The 20536-nt window shown below is 37.2% G+C and overlaps 2 protein-coding genes and 1 long non-coding RNA gene across 19 annotated transcripts; 1 reads left to right on the forward strand and 2 right to left on the reverse strand.

Annotated features, from left to right (window-relative positions):
• Positions 1 to 3721, reverse strand: LOC149399775 (aspartyl protease family protein 1-like). Of its 3 annotated transcripts, none has more exons than XM_089611339.1 (10): positions 3286 to 3721; positions 2798 to 2933; positions 2037 to 2272; positions 1725 to 1949; positions 1495 to 1630; positions 1322 to 1395; positions 1141 to 1240; positions 996 to 1053; positions 674 to 745; positions 1 to 567 (listed from the first exon to the last, which is right to left on the reverse strand). In XM_089611339.1, the coding sequence occupies exons 1-10, from the start codon at positions 3606 to 3608 to the stop codon at positions 317 to 319; spliced, it is 1611 nt and encodes a 536-aa protein (XP_089467465.1). In that variant the 5' UTR covers positions 3609 to 3721; the 3' UTR covers positions 1 to 316. The 3 variants fall into 3 exon arrangements, with proteins under 3 accessions (XP_089467465.1, XP_089467468.1, XP_089467467.1); XM_089611342.1 differs by having other exon boundaries at positions 460 to 567; positions 674 to 722; XM_089611341.1 differs by lacking the exon at positions 1 to 567 and having other exon boundaries at positions 674 to 771.
• A 5505-nt stretch (positions 3722 to 9226) lies between these two features.
• LOC149399776 (early-responsive to dehydration stress protein (ERD4)) lies at positions 9227 to 12180 on the reverse strand. Its single transcript, XM_089612757.1, has one exon. The coding sequence runs from the start codon at positions 11807 to 11809 to the stop codon at positions 9392 to 9394; it is 2418 nt and encodes an 805-aa protein (XP_089468883.1). The 5' UTR covers positions 11810 to 12180; the 3' UTR covers positions 9227 to 9391.
• Positions 12181 to 14910: 2730 nt separating this feature from the next.
• LOC149399777 (uncharacterized) lies at positions 14911 to 20235 on the forward strand. 15 transcript variants are annotated; one of them, XR_016296266.1, is made up of 14 exons: positions 14911 to 15759; positions 15853 to 15903; positions 15992 to 16068; positions 16180 to 16298; positions 16389 to 16466; positions 16618 to 16738; positions 16930 to 17043; positions 17689 to 17823; positions 18250 to 18379; positions 18584 to 18693; positions 19038 to 19321; positions 19413 to 19447; positions 19564 to 19649; positions 19797 to 20235. It is a non-coding gene; the product is annotated as an uncharacterized LOC149399777 (long non-coding RNA). The 15 variants fall into 15 exon arrangements; XR_016296269.1 differs by having other exon boundaries at positions 16618 to 16707; XR_016296273.1 differs by having other exon boundaries at positions 15853 to 15914; positions 16160 to 16298; positions 16389 to 16738.
• Positions 20236 to 20536: the final 301 nt, after the last annotated feature.

Here is a 20536-nt window from a genome sequence, read left to right on the forward strand (position 1 = left end):
AATCTCACCAATCACAACGGAAAAAAATGAATTTAGTTTCATTTACTGAGCTTCTTTACCAGCTAAACTTTGTACAACCCGTTCAATTTGATGTTTCAAAGAATATCAGAAAGAAGAATTCTTGTGTTGTAATACAAGATGAGAAACTAGTCCTGTCTGCAAAAACAACAGAACAGCTCTCATACCTATAAATAAAAACTAAATATTAATGTAATTCTCGCCTATCTAATCTAGTGAGGATGAGAATCGACACTACGTATAAATCTATAAGCGGAAACATATATATATATATATATATGCGCCAAGAATTTACAATCTAGGGAACTAATGTTGGCCTGAAAAAGCACGACCATGTAAACAGCAGAAGAAATATTACGATGAGAAACCTGAGGCCGGTCAGAGGAGTGCTATGGAAACGATGAGATGGGAAGGCACTTGAATATTGCTCATCTCTAATCTCCTTTTCCGATTTGGGACTAGAATTATTACCTACTCCAGCGGCGACCGCAGGAAGTACGGTGCTTGAATTTGTTTTCTTGTGTGAGCTATAGTAGTCAATATCATAACCTGCACCGGGGCCAAAAATTTCCGTTTACTTTAAAGATTTTTTTTGTCGCAGTAATGACCAACGAGAATAGTAAATGTGAAAGAAAAAAAAAACATAGGCTCGTACAATCAGATTTCTTCCAGCCCAGAATGAGTTTCTCCCGGTCAAACACCACCTGGTAGCCGGTCATAAAGTTTTCTGTTAAGGGATCAAGAAACCACAGCCTGACACAACTTAGTGATTGAAATCATGCATTACAAGAGAGCATAATCAACTGTCATTACTATCATGCAAGGGTTGAGGTCTAATTGACATGGTAGCAGAAAATGGTATCACTGGTCAATCAATGAGTGTTTGTTTAATTTCTAGTATTCGCTGTTTCAATAGTTTGAACGTATACCATGGAAACTCTATACTCATATGAGTTGCAAAAACGATAGAGACTTACGTCCAATTATATTCATTTCCGAGCTCTTGACAACTGCCAGGCAATATATAATGTCACCCTGCATATAATTTGGGCAATTTAATACTTCGAAGACGTTGTAAGTAAGAACCAGAAAAAGAAAAAGGGGGAAGAAAAAACAAACTACCCGAGTGGAAATGACAATGATGGGATCGTAAACAGTGAACCGACTTTCCCCAATCATAGTTAAACTAAGGGTAGGAATCAAGCTTGAATTCACGTCAGAACTGCCAAATATAGCAAAGAAAGAGTCAGACTCGGCGATGGGAACTAGAAGGAAAAACATCAACGAGAAATGAGAATCAAACCTCATATCATAGCAATATTCAAAAGGAATCCTCGAGTCGGGAGGGCGTTGTCTATCCCTGACCTGTGAATGGAACTGCTTGAAGGAAAGAAAAACATGATCAGTTAAAGAAGGGAAAATCTACAAAATCTGTAGTTCGGGTTCTGCGGAAAGTTAAGCTGTTCAAACACTTACACTTTGCGAAATCTGTTTATACATTGGGTCAATTAAATATGTGAAAGAGGTTCCCGAATCAAATAGAGCTGTGAAATCTGCGTCAAACACATCCGTTCCTACTCGAATTTGAGAAACATTGATATTGTACGTGGGACTGCAAGATCGCAACCATGAAAGCAGTTATATTGAGATCACAACCTTACAGCATCTGTAACCGTCCGAATCAAGTGAATGACACATCAACTTACTGTGATGGGTTAAAATTAAAAGGGGTCTCGGCCTGATCAGAACTTCCTTTGTCACCAAAACTGATTCTTCCAACACCATCTTGTCCAAAACACATCGAGAAAGAATCGTCTATATACCCTTCCCTGGATAAAATGCTCGGTACTGATATCTTCGACATTCCAAGCCCAAATAGACCATTCGGTGCAGCAACATCAAGGAAAGAACCGCTCTGGACCTGCCCACATCTGCATAATTCACATAGCTTAGAACGTTCTTGGACGAGGTGAGTGATATTCGAACCAATTAAGCTATAGATGATATGAGAGACTGACCCGAATGTGACGTATGCCTCGGCAACTTCCTGATGATTATCTTCCTTTCTCAGATGCAAGACATCCTCTATCAAAATTCCAGAAGTGGAAGTTTCAGCCGAGACATACGAGACCATGTAAGGGCAACTGCCAAACGATCCGAGGCACCGGTTACGATCTGCACACAAACTGTCGTTGCAAGCAACTTTTTTACTTGTCGATGATCCTTTAGGGTCGTATATACTAAGCTCAAAGTCCTGGCACAACAAGTCGTGTGTATTCGATATTAATAAAGTGGAACTAGAAATATATATGAAAAGACAATTAAAACAATGCATATAAGTATACAACATTCAAAGACAAGACATGTAAGCATTTATCATTTATGAGAATAGTCAATCATCTTCTTCCTCATTCGTGACACGGGATAATCGAAACACAACCACGTGATCGTTGAATTATCTGTTATGACATTTTCTCATACCAAAAAAACTGACATACTTAAAAAACATAAAACAAAAAACCACAGCTGATCTTCTTTTGATCTTTTATCAATTTTTTCCGTTATCTTTGTCAAATTATTTTCTTCACCCAAAAACTCTTTTCTTAATTTTTTGGCAATGAAAGCCTCGTTCTCTCTAAGTGAGGAAATTTAATGTACGTGTTGTGTTGGTTTGGCACATATTTAAACAACCCCAAACTCAAATAACTATATATAATACAGCTTAAATCTCTAAAACTTAAGTAGAGAAATGAAAACCAAAAGAGACAGAGAGTCTTACAGAGGCATAAGAAGGGCTCTGAGTCGGAGCACATCGAGTACAATCACAAGGAACCCAGAAAAGATCGCTTCCTGTGTCCAATGCCACCATGAACATCGTCCCCGGGGTCCCCAGTTTCACCGTCGTGTAATGCAAACTATAAAATTATGGATTCATTCACCAACGAGATGATTCAGTTTCGAGTCTAATTCACAGTCATATATCATAAATTCGTTGTTCTAAATGTCTATACAGTATCAACCATCAAGAACCGATATTCCTTATTTGAAAAACACTGTACTACTACAAACTAGCCATTTCCTTGTTTCAAAGCCCCATTGATTAATTTGAACAAAAAAAAAAGATCACCATTCTACCCTAATTACCAAGAATCCATTGATTAACCACAAAACAACCAACTTTCTTTTTAAAAAACGTCCGTTGCAAAACCCTAATTCACCAAGAACAAGAAAAACGAGCACAATCGAAATTCACAGCATTTCACTCACAATCCCAGCGAGCTGATCTTAAACGTAGCGTTTCCGTCGGCGAACGAGAGCGGCGAATCCGAATCCGAATCCTCAGAGGAGAGCCTCCGGCGACCGCCGTGAAGGAGGCGATCGCGGTCGGCGAGAAGAGCGTAGTACTCGAAGCTTCCTTTCTCCGGAGGCGGAGATAACTTCCCGGTGAGCTCGGACCACCTCTTGACGGGGTCGGAGAAGCGGTGGTGCATCTTGAAGCTGAAGATGCGGCCATGGCAGCCCTGGAAGCCGAATACGGCGGCGGCGACGATTACGGCGGCGGCGATGGAGACGGCGGCGTTTCTGGTCATTGCGATCGGCGACGGAGAGGCATTTGGAATTCGGACAAAGGAGATCTTGGTTGGGAATGGGATACAAAGTGAAGTCCTTAGATCACAGTATCACACTGTTTGTGCGTGCCGTGTCTTTGTTTACGTGGAAAGTCGAAAAAACTAATCATTATTCCCTCTTTTGGATTTGTATGTGGGACCCACTGTGTGATGGTATTATTGCTATCAAGCCATCTTGTTTGTATTTATTTAGAGAATTCAACTTTTTGTATTTTATAATTTCTACTATTTTATTTATTTATTTTTAAAGGTGAAATAAAAGAATTAGATGTGTTTCATTTCCTGCTTATATTTTTATTTTGAAATCAATATTATATATTTATTTGATATATAGATGGTGGCGAAGGCTATTGACATTGGTTTGGAAGGTTAATTATCGTATATGATGTATACTTATATTAATCATTCTAAGAAAAACAAATTTATAAAAACAATATCTTTCAATCCTAGTGTAGTGTAACGATATATTTGAGTACATTTTATCATTTGGTTTAAATTTTAGATGAAATAATTTAGTCTCATTTTCGGCCATATTTTTTTATCACGTACTTTTTTGTATCATTTTTTTTTCATTTTGAGTTTTCGTGAACGTCTTTTGGTTCATTACTACGGAGCATCCAAACTTTTTATAAAAGTATTAAGCGTAATAGTCGGATGATATTAAAAAAATATATTCAATAACTAAGAAATTTCGGTTCTTACATGGTTTTTTTCTTCCAATTTTCAGTGTTTTTTACAACTTGGTGATAATGTATGTTTTTTCAATTAATTTCTATATAGATCTACAAATTTTTATTTCTCTTATTGTTAAAGTTTCTATAGTCTATATTTTTTGTAATTCTAAGTGACGCGTTGGCGCGTGGCTTCTTCTTTTCTTCCTCCTTTTTTTAATTTCCTATAAAATCCTAATCTTTTGTATAAACAACCACAAAAAATTTCTCTTTTATGTCTCTACCCTCACCGTCGAGCCCAACGAAGCTCATTGACCTTACGACTTTGACCTATCATCCACCCCATCGTCGACGAACCTTTTCTCGTCGAGTCTTCATATATCTCTTTTTTTCCAAGCCATCAAACATAGCAACCAAGAGAACCTACCCCTCATTTCTCCATATCTCTATTTATCTAAAAACCACTACCATGCATTATTAATAGTCCACTCAAAAATATTTTTTATTAATTGTTATATTTTATGTGGTTTCATTCATCTTATCTTATCTTTTATTTCTATGCTCTTTATGTTTTACATATTTTTTTGTCTGAATTAAAATGCTTAAAACGGCATTTCAAAATTTTCTAAACGCTTGTGGACTTCAAATAAAAAGAGAATCTAGTGGTTTCAACATAATCTAGTTTTTTTTTTGTTTTTTTTTTTATTAGAAATCACAATCTAATTTTACTCTACGTTGTTTATATTTTGATCTAAAAACGAGTCTCATGGATACTTTTTTATCCTTATTTTCTTTTTGAGTTTGCAATGTGATGGTTTTGTGTGTGGATTTTAGACTTGTCATCTTTAGTGACTTCTACTATTTTTTGCTTTTTTTTTTTTTTTAGGTTTAAGACTTTTATTTTTTATTTTTATAACCATCTCCAAGTAATTATTGATCTTTCACAAAATTTTGACTTTCGTCTTCAAGTAATTAATGATCTTTCACAAAAATTTGATTTTCACTTTATTTTCTCAAAAACTTTTCTTTTCCTTGCCCCTAAACTCAATTTTTTTTTTTAAAATCTAAATCCATCAACACCATCACCAAAAATCATTTTGTATTAACATTAAATATACACTTCTACTTTCTTAAAATTACAATTGAATTTATGTAACCGAATATGTTTCCCTTAAAGAAGTTTACATCTTCTTATATGGAATTTTTTGTCTCTCTTAATCGGAGTTATGTCTCTCTTAATGGGAGTTACTGTCTCTCTAAATGAGAGTTTAGTTTCCTTGGGGGTTTCATCATGATTGTCCACGTCTTTGGCTTTGAAAAGGTAAATAATATTTTGTTTCATTTTCTTATGTGAATTTTTTTACTATTAGACTATAATTTTTTTTATGTTGTATGTATTTCTTTCTTTTAAAATGAGTCTTATTGATAAAAATTTGATATTTATTTTATTATGTGAGCATGCAAGGGTGATGATTTTGGATGTGGAATTTAGACACGCCATTGACGGCATCTTAAAAAAACTGTATTGATGTTAGTTTTCGGATTTTTTATTTTTTATTTGGACTATTTCTTATTGTGTTTTATTTTATTATTATTATTTTTTTTAGAAAAACTTGGGGAAACCAGGAAATAGATTAAGGCACCTCGGCCAAACAAATATCCATCACCTCTGCGGGAACAGACTCCCCCTAGGTAGTACGATCAACAAAAACAAGAGCTTTTTCGCCAAAATATGGGCTATCGAGTTTCCCTTTCTCGGAATAAAGAAAAAATCAAAGAAGAAGGTCTCCTGGTGGTGGTGGAGGAGGCGCTGAATATTATCTTTTAAATAATATATATTATTGTCACAAGTTAATCACAAAAAAAGAGAAGAAGACAACTTATTTGTGTTTATTTTATGTGTTTCATTATATTTTTGGTGTATCCTTCTCATATTGTTTATTTTTATGTTATTTTACTTTTTTCATAGTATATACGATAAAATATGAATTTTAATTTATAAATCAAGAGCAAAAAAATAAAGTTGATTATTATGGGTACGGGAGGTCGTTGGTAAATAAGAATGCTCCATAATTCATCCAAATTTATATTGGCAGCTTCGAGAGGATCTAAATTGAGATTATTGCTCTATGTCTCGGTTCGTGGAGTTTGAATGTAAAGTTGTCTTTTCACTTTGTGGAGTGAGATGCAAATACGAAGTTTCAAGCCTTAGAGAAACGCTCTTTTATCCAGTTTGTGCATTTGTCTTATATATCTAGATTATGGTCTATTTTCATCAGTAACATTGTTGCTGCTTATGAGTTGGCCAATTAGACAATTCGTATTGTTAACAACTCAAACTTTTTTTCTAGACAATTAACTCATTTAGTTTGAGAAAATGTCTCCTTCAATAGAGTATAATTGTAATAACCCATTTTTTATAATACAGTTTCTAATTTTTTTTTAGGAGTACCAGGAGTCTTTGCGCGAGCCGTATATCTTTGACTGTTAATGGCCCTATTTATAGAAAAAAAAAAAGCTCTCTAAGCTTTTATATTTCCAACTCTTAAATATAGATAGACACGCACAAAGTTTGAAACCGATATATCTAACTTTCTGGAAGAAACTGCGGCATGAGTTTCAACAACTAGCGTTGCGCCATGTCAGTAAAATTATTATTGTTTTTAAACAAAAAACAAAAAATAAAAATAAGGAAAATAGAGTAAGTTGAAATTTTTTAATTGTATTAAATTAAATTTAGCAAAATCGTTGTCAATGATTTTAAAAAAATAACCAACGGTAGAAAAAAAAACTATTTTATGTTTCAAAGTTTTTCAAAATAATGCATGTTTTCCTATCTGTTAGACTCTTAGAAGTATTATGGACAAAAAAAATTTAAGTAAATAAAAGTTGAAGTTAAATTTTGATAAAAGAAATTAAAAAAAAATATAGAGAAATAGAAAGTAAAAAAAAGTTTCTTATATTTATATTAATAATATATATAGTTATGTTAAAGTGCAGAAGTGTATTATATATCAAATAATAACATATAAAATCTACATGTAATATTAATACTACATAGTTTTTTCAATAATATGTATATATATATAATAATATATACTCAAAATAATGTATGCTATTGGTATAGTATAATATAGTATTAGTAATCATGATTATAATATACATAAAATTTTTTACAAAATATATTGATAAGAGAGGGAGAAAAAAAAATTAATATACATAAAAAAACTACACAAAATATATTGATGAGAGAGGGAAAAAAAAGTGAAAACTGGAAAAAAAAAAAATTGAAAGCTGAAAAAAAAAATTGAAAGCAAAAAAAAAAAATAATAATAAAGCATCATGTGTCGCCGCCTGGCGGCGCAACGTGGCGGTCCCATGATGAAAGTGGGAGAGGAGTTTAACTATGTTATAGAAAAGCTCATTGATTAATGATAAAATAATGATCAATAACACACAAAAATAATTATTTATATTCATAGTATTAAATATTTAAAACATGAGTTATTAAAATACTCTCGAACACCAAATTAATTTAGAAAATTACAAGTCGTCGGAGCTAAATGTGAGCATTGGAACGAAACGAGAACTTCATGTCATATTTCGTCCTATTCCATTTCCATCGAAATCCCCAACAAATTGAATGTATTTTCATAATCGAATTGTCATATTCGTTTTGAAAGAAGAAGAAAATATATATATATATATATAAATCTTAAAATATAATAGACTCATTCAAACAAAGACGTTGCAAAACCACTCTGGGACAGCTTTATTATTTTGAATTGTTTCTACTTGCTCAAAGATGGAAATCAGAATTGTTTCGTGGGCACAACGTCGTGACACTATTGAGAAGCGCCACAATGCTACTTCGCAGGGACTATCTAAAAACACGCATTCTATGGACTTGTATGAATTAGAAATAGTTTTTCTATTTAAGTAATGAATCCATTCGGAAAAACACATTGAGAGGTTTTTTTTTGTTTTTTTTTTATTCAAACCACAGTAACAGAACAGAACCTCAACTAGAGGCAGGTTTAGAAACACGATGTGAGAGAGATCAAACACTTGGAGAAATTTTATTGATTCTGTTGTGTTCATCATCAATAAATCTATAGCAGCTAAAAAATAGGACATAGCCAATATTGGGTGAACCTGTATAATACAGTTATCTTGTTTTTCGTTATTATTCACAATTATTTTCGTTTTCGATTAATGTATGAATAAAATCGGAACCAACTCTCAGGTATTTTAGTCTGACAAGCTATGTTTTTGAATTTCTAATAGTTTAGAAATAGAAAGTAAATTTCATGTGATATTCGCCAAATTTTATCGATTTTCTCAAATAAAAAACGTAAAGAGTGACAAGAAATGAAACCTTTAATGATTTGTAGTTTGACTGAGGACTTGCCAGCAATTTGCAAAAGTTGTAAGTTGGTTGTTTACTATTATTTTGCACTTTACCTATTAGCTTAACTAAGCTACTTTACTTAACTAAGCTACTAGTTTAGCAAATTAAATTAACTAATTTTTTATTTTTTTTATTTTATAATTGGGAATTGAATAGAAAATAATAATAAAATATTAATTATTGACATGTAGAATAAAGTTAAGCTAGGAGAGTGATTTAGCTTACCAATAAAGAACAAATTTACTTAAATTAATTGTAACTTAAATTGCTTATGTGACAAGTTAAACAAATATGGTATTTGCTTATCATTTTTTAATGCTCTTAATACGTTTAGGAGGTATACAAATAAATGCAATGATAGAGGCAACTGTGCCCAAACACTTTCTATTTCACTATCTGCCGAACTAAAACACACAACTCAAAGAAACGCATGGATTAACTAGTCACTACCCAACCTACCTCAAAATCTTATTGGCAAAATATTCTACATGACTGAATAATGAAAGAAGAAATAAGATTTCATTACAGCACAAAAATCACTATGAACAACATCACATTGCCAGTGAAAAAAAATTATAATTAAATTTTTTTGTTTGTGGGTCTATCTCAAGGGTTACAAACAAGGCTACAAGGGTCGTTACCAATATTATTATTTATTATAATCAGGAATGATAAACATCCCAATCAAACTTGGGCTGTGAAAAGATCTCGTAATCGAGAGGACCGTCCACAATGCAGTCCACCGTTTGAATTCCTCCCAAAAGAGCCGGGCGAAACACGTCCTCGTGGGAAGGCAAGACCTTGTACATGACCAACAATCCGAGAGTGAATATCGCTTGGAGCTTGGTCGAATCGCCTTGGACCGAGAAGAACAAGAGCATCGAAACCAGAAATAGATCGACGCAGAACCTCATGATACATATCACCGTGTCAATCAGCGTCCCGTCGTTCCCAGCCGGAAAACCCTGGACTCTGTACACGAAAAGGAAGTTGTATTTATCGACCACGTATCGGTACCCGAAATAGATCGCTCCGACGGGGACCACGAGCGGGGCGTACGAGGAATATATCATGGTCAGAGCAAATATCGTGAGATTGAATGCGTAGTACTGCGCAAAATCAAAGATTTGCTTCGGGGCGTTCGAGGTTCTGTTGATTGGATATTCTGCGAGGTCTTGCGCGTGAAGATCGGTCTCGCTCAGCCTCGCTGAGTCATAGGATGTTCCGTTACTAATCAAGGGTCTGCGGAGAAGACTTTCGGTCTCCTGGTTCTCGAGCTGGTATTCCTCGGACTGTTCCGGGACGAGTTGAAGCATGTCGTTCTTCCGGAATTTCTGAATCTTTTTCTTGATCCAAGGGATCGGAGCGAGGAGATCGTAGGAGATGCCCAAGAATGTGCTCGTGATGAGGAACGCGAGGGACGAGAGGCACGACCTCGAGAGGAACGTGGCGCTCATGTACTGCTCTATCCTCTTGCAGTCTTCTCCGTCGAGATAGCACCGACCCATCTTTATGATAGTGCTCTCCAAGGACGACTCGACCAACCCTTTGAGGAGGATCAGATTCACGAGGAAAAAACAGACCATCTTCAACAACGCGGCTCTTTGCTCTCCCGAAACGGTCAAGTGTCGCTCGAACTTGGAGAGGTACGAGAGCGCAGAAGGAATCACTATGTACATGCTCACGAACATGATCACGTTGGGCATGAACTGGAAGATCAGACTCCCGAGCCAGCTCGAGTTTTGAACCCAGGCCAGCCAGAGCTGAGCGTTGTCCATGGCCTCGGCGTTCACGACCCGCCCGGCGCTCTTCACCGCGCTGATCACGGCGAGAGGCGAGCTGAAGAAGAGGAGTATCAGAAGCAGACACGTGTTCACGGCCACTCTCCGAAGTCTCATAGAGAGCTTTGACGATCCCAAGTGGTTCCAATAAATGTCCGAGGCCAGCGGAGCCCTCTCGACCTTCCATTGGTTCCTCTGCAACCGCAGCTCCGTCAAAGAAAAGAACTTTCCGATCCGCCTCTTCTTCTCGTTTCGAAAATCCTGAACCGCTTTATTGGCCGTGTACACGTCCTTGAACACCACGAACGCAGCCCCGGCTCCCAAAGCACACCCCTCTTTGTACGCCGCGAGCTCGGTCTCCAATTCGGCTCTACACTCCTGCAATCTCCTCAATCTATCTTCATCGGTGTAACCCAATCTATCCCATACCCAATCCCAAAAGCATCTCACTCTAACCCACAGGCATCGCAATCTTCCCAACAGACCATCCGCGCCAAACTCACTCTCGCCCGGTAAAAGCCTCGAATCCATTCGAGCCACTAACCAAGTTATCTCGTCCCTAACCCTGACCAACTCTGCGGCCAAATCATCCAACGCGCACAAATCCATCGGCAAAACAACCCTATAAACCTTCCCCGGATACTTATGCTGAATGTACTCTTCCAGCAATGTCCTATCGGACCCCAAAGTCTTTGGAATCCCCTGCACCATTATTGTAAAAATGGCAGTCGAATTCGCCGTCGGGTCGCTCAAATTCCCATTCCCGTCCCTGAACCTAGTGCTTTTCAACCTCTCTTCCACAGCCACAATACCGAAATGCACTAAAACCACGACAACGACGACGAAAACGAAATGAATCCAGAGCAAGGGAGAACCTTTCTCGATGTGGATCACCGTGGTCTTCGAGAACTCGTCGGTGAGCGCGGCGGCGCCGGCGTAGAGGTTGAGCGGGAGCATGGCGGCCACAGCGGGGACGGCGGCAGCGAGGAGGACAGCGCAGCTTCCGCCCTCAAAGAGGAGGAACTGAGCGGCGTCGGCGCCGCAATGGCGGGCGATATCTCGGCCGGAATTGGCGTGCCACACAGCGAGAAGCTTCGCCAGAAGCGCCGTGGGTCCGGGCATCCGATTGTGATCGCTTCGAAGCTTGACGAAGACGAAGATGAGAACGCAGAGGACCGCTCCGATCGCCGATATGTTGATGAGGTACTGGATGTTGCCGTACCACGCCGCGAAATCTCCGCCTCCATCGTCGCCGGAGCTTGGCGGAGGCGACAGGGTTTGACTCGCAGCGAAATTCATGGAATCGACGGGATTTCAGGGGTCGAAGAACCAGAATTTAGGGTTTTTGTGGAGTGATTCGATTCGAACTGATTCGGATCCCGATTTCTCCTTCTTCATGTGGAAATCAGAGCTCGAATCGGGTGTGGATTAGGGGTTTCCGAGATTAGAAACATGCATATTTTTTCCCCAAAGCTTTCTGGTTTCAATTTAATTGAATAAATAAAATGATAAATAAGTTTTTGCTCGGACAAATTTTCCTTCACTTTCTCGCGGGGTTGTTTGTTGCTGAGAAATCGGTGAAGAGAAAATTTCAGACACTCAAGTGAGAGATTGAGAAATTATTTGATTCTAAGGATTTATTCGTTTATCGGTTTTGTTCTGTTCTGCTTTGTTCTAATTTAGGGAACTCGGAAATATTTATGATGAGACCCCATAATCCAAATAATATTTACATTTATATAACTTTTTTTTTTAATAGCAGAAAACCCATTTATATCACATATATTGTAGGAAGTACAACTCTGACTACGAGTCCCTAACTTTTCATCGATTTGTGATATTAGGTTGGGAAGTAACACAAATCTCTTATTTGAACATTGATTGTTCGCGGATATAGATGGCTTGGTTCCGGTAGAAATAGTGACGTTGGGAAATTGACATCGGTAATATCAGTCGTTTGTTACTTATCAAAAATCAACAAAAAATCAAGCATTGACATATTTAATACAAAATCGATCGCGAACTGGATTGATTTCGTGACACATTGATCACGAGCTGATTAAATACTAAATGTGTCATTATTTGAGTTTCGAGTAATTTTTGGTAAATGACAAGCAAATGATACTATTATTGTCAATTTTCCATTGACGTTTGCCACGACCGTTGGATCCCTCGTCCTCACAAGTTCATTGTCGGGACGTAAGCCGCATTTCGCCTAACACGAAGGTCGTCTTCTTCAAGCTTGCTAATGGAAATTGGGACGAAAACTTTTTCTGATGGAGCTTGGTCAATGCTAAAGATGAGCTTATTTGGCACTTCTTGTAGGACGGCAAGATCTCGGTCAAAAGTGCCTACCGAGTGGCTTGCGAAACTCATCTTAAGGGAAGCTCCTCCAATCCCAGACATCTTGAATCGTGTTGGGAGTCTATCTGGAAAATGCAAGGTGAGCCCAAGGTTCGTCTCTTCCTCTGTAAACTAAACAATAATTGGGACCCCACCATGTCCTCACTCACCATGAGAGGAATGTTTGGGGACCTAATTTTCCCTTGTTGCCTTAGTGAGTGCGAAACTCCGTTCCACGCGATCTGAAAATGCAAGGACAACGTGCAAAGCTGGAAATCTACAGGTTGGTGGGCCACTATTAAATCCATCTTCCATGGAGATCTGGTGGGGTTCCTCATCGAGTGAAACACTCTATGTTCACCTTGGATTTCGAGGTCTTTACGATGATCACTTTGCAAATTTGGAACCGACGAAACAATCGCATTCACGATGGGTGGATTGGCTCTCCAGCAGACATGATAAATAACGCGCTGCACTAGGATTTCAGAAGCTGCAACCGCACAGCTTCTCCAGTCCCTCGCTCGGATACAATTCAGCAGTGATGGTTCCCGTCCCCTGTAGCTGTGCTTACTCTTTGTGTCGATGCAGCGTTCTCCGTAGACCTCAAGAAGTGCGGAATTGGAAGTATTATATCCGGAAGAAACATGGGCGCTGTATATAAATAACATATTTTTCAATAAAAAAAATAAAATGCTCATTTATATGTAAATACTTATATAAATATTTTTTTTTTCTTAACATAAAATATTAAGAATCTTAGAAAAATATTAATGTTGTAATTTTTTTTAAAAAGAAATATAATCACAGATAATTCTCCATTCCGTCTTTATTAGTTTATTTAACTTATATATGTTAATTTGATACCGTGTAATTTATGTTGTGTAAAATAAACAGAAAATTAGAAAAATAGTCAACTTAAATATTACTAAATATCAAACGTTTGGTAAATCTTAAGTAATTAATCGTAAATAATGACATGGCCTAATATATGGAGGTGACTATTTATCTAAGATTTATGTATATAAATATATGAAAACGACTATTTATCTAAGATTTGCTAATATTGGTTATTTAGCAATATCAAACATTTAATTGGATTATTTTCTTAATGGACCTAAAATATAAGGGAAACTAATCGTTAAAGCTATTTTATAAGGAGATTTGTAACTAACTAAGTCACTTTAAACATGTGATTTTGGATCTAGCATATGTTTGATAATTTTTAAGGATATAACCAGATGGCTTATGTGGCAATAATTAAGGTCTGATTTGCCCTTATTTATTAACAAATTCGTTACTTTCTCTCTCCTGTTTTTTTTTTCAAATAATTTTTTTTGCATCAAAACATCTAAAATTCGTATCTTTCTCATACGAACTCAAAATTGAGTGATTTAAGATCCTACGATCCTACAAAATCGTGGTGTCGGGATCTTCAAAAATAGACCATTGTGTTTGATGAAAAATTATATTTATGTCGATAATTTCAAAAAAATTTAGTTATTTCTATATTTAAGGTAGTAACATGATTTTTCTACATCTATGGTATTAAATATGATTTTTCATCAAATACAATGGATCTATTTTTGAAGATCTCGACGTCACGAATCCGTAGGATTTGGAATCACTCAATTTCGAGTTAATATGAGATATATATGGTTTTTGAAGTTTTTATGTAAAAAAAGTGTAGGAAAAAAGTAAGAGAGAGAAAATAACGAATTTGTTAATAAATAAGGATAAATCAGACCTTAATTATTGCTATATAAATATGTTGACTATTTCACTAAAAGTTGTGAAATGTAGACTATTTAGCTAGTTTTTTTGTTTTGTTTTGTTTTTTTATTTATCGAATAGAAGTAGCGGGAACGGGAAGAATGTAAGGTATTAATGTTTCCAAACATGCGATCATCACCGTTGATCAAAACATAATCTAACGGTGACGAGATGAAAGAAAGGTTTAATTGGGCTCCAAGTTTAACGTCGATATATATAGACGTTTCTGATCTTAGTTCATTTTTTCTTCTCAGTTCAGAAATGCGTTTGGCGATTCTAGGGTTTTGATGAAATGACGTCTTTGGCTCTCCGCTCTTGCGTTCCCGGCGAATCCGTCTCTGCCTCGCCGCCGAACCCCGAAGCCGTCGCAGGGCCGATCGTCATTGCCGACCTCGGCAATAAGCTCGTCTGTCATCCGTGTTCCGGGAATTCAATCTTCTCTATAGCCCTGGAATTGGTGGTGTCGATCAGCGGCGTTGTTCGCGCCGCCATCACCAGGTCTCAAATTCTCGGGCTGGTTGATCGGAGAGCTTCTGCCGGGGCTCCGGTGACGGAGACGCCTCAGAATCGAGCGGCGGTGATCGGCCTAAAAGCGCGGGTGTGGAGAGCGCGATTTCGCGGTGGAAAAAAAAAAACTAATCTCGTTCCCCTCAAGAACGATAATTTCATTATAAACCCTAGATAGCCAAACGCAAAACCCTCAAGTTAACAGTCTCTTTGATTCCTGGTTTCATTTCGCCGGAATGCCGCGACGCCGTCGCCGGAGTCTCGCGGTCAACCGTCAGCGCCGTTCCTCTCAGAGGCTCACGAGTGCGGATTGGGTATTGGTTACCCGTCTGTGACGGTGAAGCTAAGAGAACCACGGCGGCGTAGCGGTGATCCGGCAAGAGTGCAGCTGGGGAACGAAGCTCAGGTGGAGAACCACGTCCAACGAAGCTTTTCAATGATGAGGAAGTTTTTCCTTCTTCTTTCCATGTTTTCGCTAATTCTATGTGAAATTGGTTTAATCGTGTGCACACGTGACGTGGTATTTGTTTATCTGTGGAGATTTAGGGTTTGGATGTTAATGGGCAGAGTTTATATGCCAGTCCCTCTCTTCTGGAAGACAGAGACTGGGACGGTGGATTCAGATAAGGGTATTTGTCTTTGTGATCGAAGGGATAGTATGTTGGCTTTTGCTTTTTGTTCTTCTCCCAGGATGATGCTGATTCGTTATTTCTGTTTGGTAGGACATTACAAGGTTTAGAGACTTGAATCGTCATTATCGAGCAACGAAAGCTGTAAATAAGGAGTACTCTTTTAAATTTCTTTCGTCTTTTCTTGTTTCCCTGTTTGGTAATTTGTTTCTAACCCGATATCTCCACACAGGCTTTGCGAGAAAGGTTTGATTCATTCGGCGAGTGGGATCGACGCTCTCTGCAAGATAGATTTGATCAAGAAAGGCGGTAATCTCTTAACAGAAATGTGAAAACAATAATAATCACAAATTCGATGTTGAAATTGCTGGTTCCTCTGTATTTATTTGATTTTTTTAAGCTCGTCATGGGTGAAAGCAGGGCTTCGAATTCTGACCTGTCTCATACCCGACCAGTTGCTGATAGGATTGATCAAGAAAGGCGGTAATCTCGTATCAGAAATGGAAGCCGAGCTTTCAACACTCAATAAGACCACCAGTGTATGTGAACCAAAAGTCATGTTATGCATTCCGTTCTCTTGATTTATCTACTGATATCTAAAAGTGATGCTATTATGAATTCTTTTGTAGGTCCTACCTTTACCAAGATGGCCAAACCACAGTTATAGCTACTGTTTTGTTTGTTCTTATATTAAAACAAACTTTCAGGTGTTGCCTTGTCAATAAAATGTCGCTGTTCCGTTATTTTTTTAAAGCTTCTCTTTCAAAATATTTTTTCGTTTCTGATTTTCAGTATTATATATGAATCTAGAGTTTCCTGTTGCTTTCGCTAAGGTTTGTTTGTTAATCATGACCAAAGCTGTCACATGGGTCCTCGCTGCTCCGATAGTTGAATGCTCGCTGAAGTCCACCCGGTCAAGACTCTCCTTGCTTCAGGGGTGACTCTCGGGTGAGTATATTAGACACACTTCAATTCTCGGGTGAGTATATTAGACACTCTTCAATTCATCATATAGTATTGACCATGTTCTAAATTTATTATTTTCTGCTGCTTGTAACATTGGAAGTCAAGACTTTGAAGTAGGCTACCATGTGAAACAATCATAATCATGAAATTGATATTGAAATTGCAGTTAGTTTGTATCTATTTGATTTTTTTTACTCGTTACAGGTGAAATTAGGGCTTCGAGTTCTGACCCTCCCGTGCTCGACCAGTTGCAGAGTATCTGTGTGCCTCATTGAAAATTACAATGCCATTTCCAGTAAGCTTATTTCCTAGAGAGAGGTAATCTTAAAAAAAAAAGGGGGCATCATACCCTCATATAATTTTAATCACAAGATTACAGAAATGTTAACCATACGTTGTCAATGTGTTCTTCTGTTGGCTGATTTTCTACTCTCTTTAATAATTGATAAAAAAAAAAACTTTAAACTATGCCTTTTGTAGATCATAGTTAGGCCGTTAGGCCTTTGACCAGCCTCCTCGTTGGTCAAGGGCACCCTCCAAGGCCAAAGGAGAAGGCCTGTGTTGTTTTCTGAACTATGTTTGTTGTTTTTGTTTAAGCACTCATCTTGATATGGTAATTTATTTTGTTGGGTCTTAAGATAACAGATGTCAATATGTCCAAGCTAGATTTTCATTATCGAAAAGGAGTTCACAAACTAAACACTTTTCACGTCTCATTAGCAGCAAAATTAAATGCATTTGTTCGGGGTGCAGAAATTCCTTTTTGAGTTTTCTTTTCCTGAACTGACGTAAGAAATCAAAAATGTAAATTGTAGATCTGAATATCAAGTTTAACCTCTCTCTCTCTCTCTCTTAATTTCTTGGAAGCGTTCAGCATACCTGACTTCAAATTTCTGTGCTGAAGGCCTAGGATTTAGCCCATTGGTTTTTGCTCACATTAAATGAATCTTACTTCTACTATAGTTATTACGAAATTTCATGGAGAAAATTTACATGTTTAAATCATCCCGGTGGCGATGAAGATGCATGAGAGCAGCGTTGTGACCATCTCTTTCACGGAGGGAATGGGAGACTTGGTGCAAGATATTACTAGAGCAGGTTTGTGCAAAACTTGTTTTTGTTGAAAATATTGTTACTAGTATATCTTATATTTGCAATACGAAGATAAGCTTTCAAGACTTTCTTGATTTATCAATATGAAGTATATTCTTCCAAATCCGACCTTCTTAAATGCAGACAATGGTAGATGAAATTACATTATTTTCTCCACCATATGCAAGACTATAAAGACTTATTGTTCAAATAATGAGAAAATTAGCGGGGAAGCTCTATTTAGACAATATAGTGACTCACGGTGTACTCTTTCCAGTGGTAACATATCTCTGGTTAGGCCAAACATGTACTTTCACTTTTCAAATTTGTTTCTTTTCTTCCACTCTCCTACTCTTAAATAGCCCACACGTATATATTTTGAAACGAATATGTTTTCCAGTGTTACTTTATATATACAAGTTTATGGTTCAGATTGGTGTAATCATAGCATCAAACGATCACTATTACCTTTTGCCAAGCTTGCTTCCTCAGTAGCATGGCATGGTCACTCAACATCTCCAATGACCTCAAAAACAGCATTTCGTCTGTGGCCGACGCTCAGGTGAATATACAAAACCTATGCCATCATGATGTATTATCATATAATATCAATTGTTTTATAATTTATTTTAGTTTATATATATATATATATATATATATATATATATATATATATTTTAACTTTGGGCTGATTGTGATGCTTACTTGGCAGGTTTGCTGATCAACCAAGGCAGCTCCGGTAGTGCATTTGAACACGCTTGTGCAGTTTTACCAGAACGGCCTTTTTTTCGGCCTTGAGTCATCTAAGGACTCCTATAAAAAAAAAATTGGAGACCCCCTGAAGAGCATGATGAGAAAATTTATTGAGATTTGGAGGTAACTAGCTCATTTTTTTACATTCAAATTCTGTAATCCTCTCTTTTTAAATAGGCGAAACAGTTTTCCCCTATTGTTTTTTTTCCCTGTCAGTTTAAATGGTTCATCATCTTACATATCTCAGGTTTCTCTTTTTTAGTCGGTGAATGGATTTTACGTTTTTTAAAAAAGCTGGAGGATTCTACATACAATAGTTTTGAATCTGATATAAAATAAATGAATAAAACTAAAAATAAAATCTTGATGTTCGAGCTTCTGCCAAAATGATCACCATCAAATCGTGAGATGTCCAGTTATATCATCATTTTTTTACATAACTTACGCGATGCATCTTCCTTTGAAAGTTACGGCCACATTGGCAAAAGTAAAACCAATTTTACGGGTGCAACCTTATCAGCAAGGCTGCTCAATTCAGCAAAAACGTGACGTTATTGAACTGTGGTACCTCATCCTTCTGCAACCGAAGGAGTATTTGGAGGCAAACCGTGATGCGTGAGTTTGAGGACGAGGAAGGGAGCGTAAACCACCAAGATTGTGTCGGGGTTGGCCGGGTTTTCAGCCACAAAGAGAGGATCGGTCCTTTCCTTGAGTGCCCAGTGAGGAATCGGACACTGGTCACGAACCCATGGTGAGTCAATGGGATCCCGAGCTCCGCTGCTATTCCCAAAGCAGCCGTGTTTCCTGGAATAACTTTTAACTTGAATCCCTCGTCGCTGCAGAAAATCTGTTTCCTCTTCTCCTCTCCCAAACACAGGTGGGCTTGTAGCAATGTCAATATCAATATCTATTCAATTCTATCTGTTTTGCCTATGTTTCACTTCATTGTTTTTTTTTTTTTTGTCTCTTAAGATTTGGTATTGTGCCTTATAGATCTGTTTTGGCCTTGTTGGAGCCCAGACTCGCTTGTCAAGGACCGGATGCAAAAAGATCCTACCGGCTTTACAAATATCAAACAGGTACTCTAATTTTCGGAGGTTCCATCTTCTGGCTCCCAAAATCAATAGGTCTGCGATCTATTTTAATTTATTTATGAGAACCATAGAGTTAATTATTTCATACCAGCTCTCTCTTGAGAAAGACAAATTTTTCTTTTGAACTTCAAGAAATGCTCTGAATGATTGCATTTAGTGCGTAAGGTAGATGCCCACATGACCTTGATGACCCGAGGCAAGGAACCACACAAGCTTCAAGTAAAAGCCTCACTCAAAACATTTAAGTCTTTGGAACTCATGCCTCTATTGTTCTCCCACTTTATAAGACACCAAGCCCGATTTTCGCTCCCATTGCCTGTGCACTGAACAAGCGCATCAAATTTCCCGCGCCCGCGTACAAAACGAGGACGCGGCGGATAACTCGGTTGACTATTTAGCCGTGGGATATATGTCAAACATTTTATTAGAGTTAAAATATGTTTATTTTAACTCAAATTTAGAATATATGTACTGCATGAAGTCTTTAATAAGTTCTACAGGGACCGTGGCCCTATGAATCAATCAGGTCGGTGGACTTATATATTTTGCCTTTTTTGGATTTTGGACCGAGTCTGTGTAGATGCAATCATGCAGAGGTGAAAACATTTCCTATCATATGGAATCTTGATTTTAATAAATTTCTCACTTATCACTAGACCCCGATTTGATTTGCTACTTGATTTTTATTGAGATTTTAAATAAATAGTTTTCTTATTTTAAACGTGAAAATTTAATAACATTTAATTGTGATAAATAATTTTTTTAAAATCTTAGTTATAAAATGATCGTTCGATTAAACTAATAAAAATGAAAATAAACCTAAATATGCAAATCTGAAATGTTTCTACATTTTAGTGGGTTGATATAATATA

The sequence above is a fragment of the Urtica dioica genome, chromosome 4 (assembly GCF_054948205.1).
Source record: "Urtica dioica subsp. dioica isolate 48M chromosome 4, U.dioica_male_clone48M_v1_H2, whole genome shotgun sequence".
In the NCBI taxonomy this organism is placed as follows: Eukaryota; Viridiplantae; Streptophyta; class Magnoliopsida; order Rosales; family Urticaceae; genus Urtica; species Urtica dioica.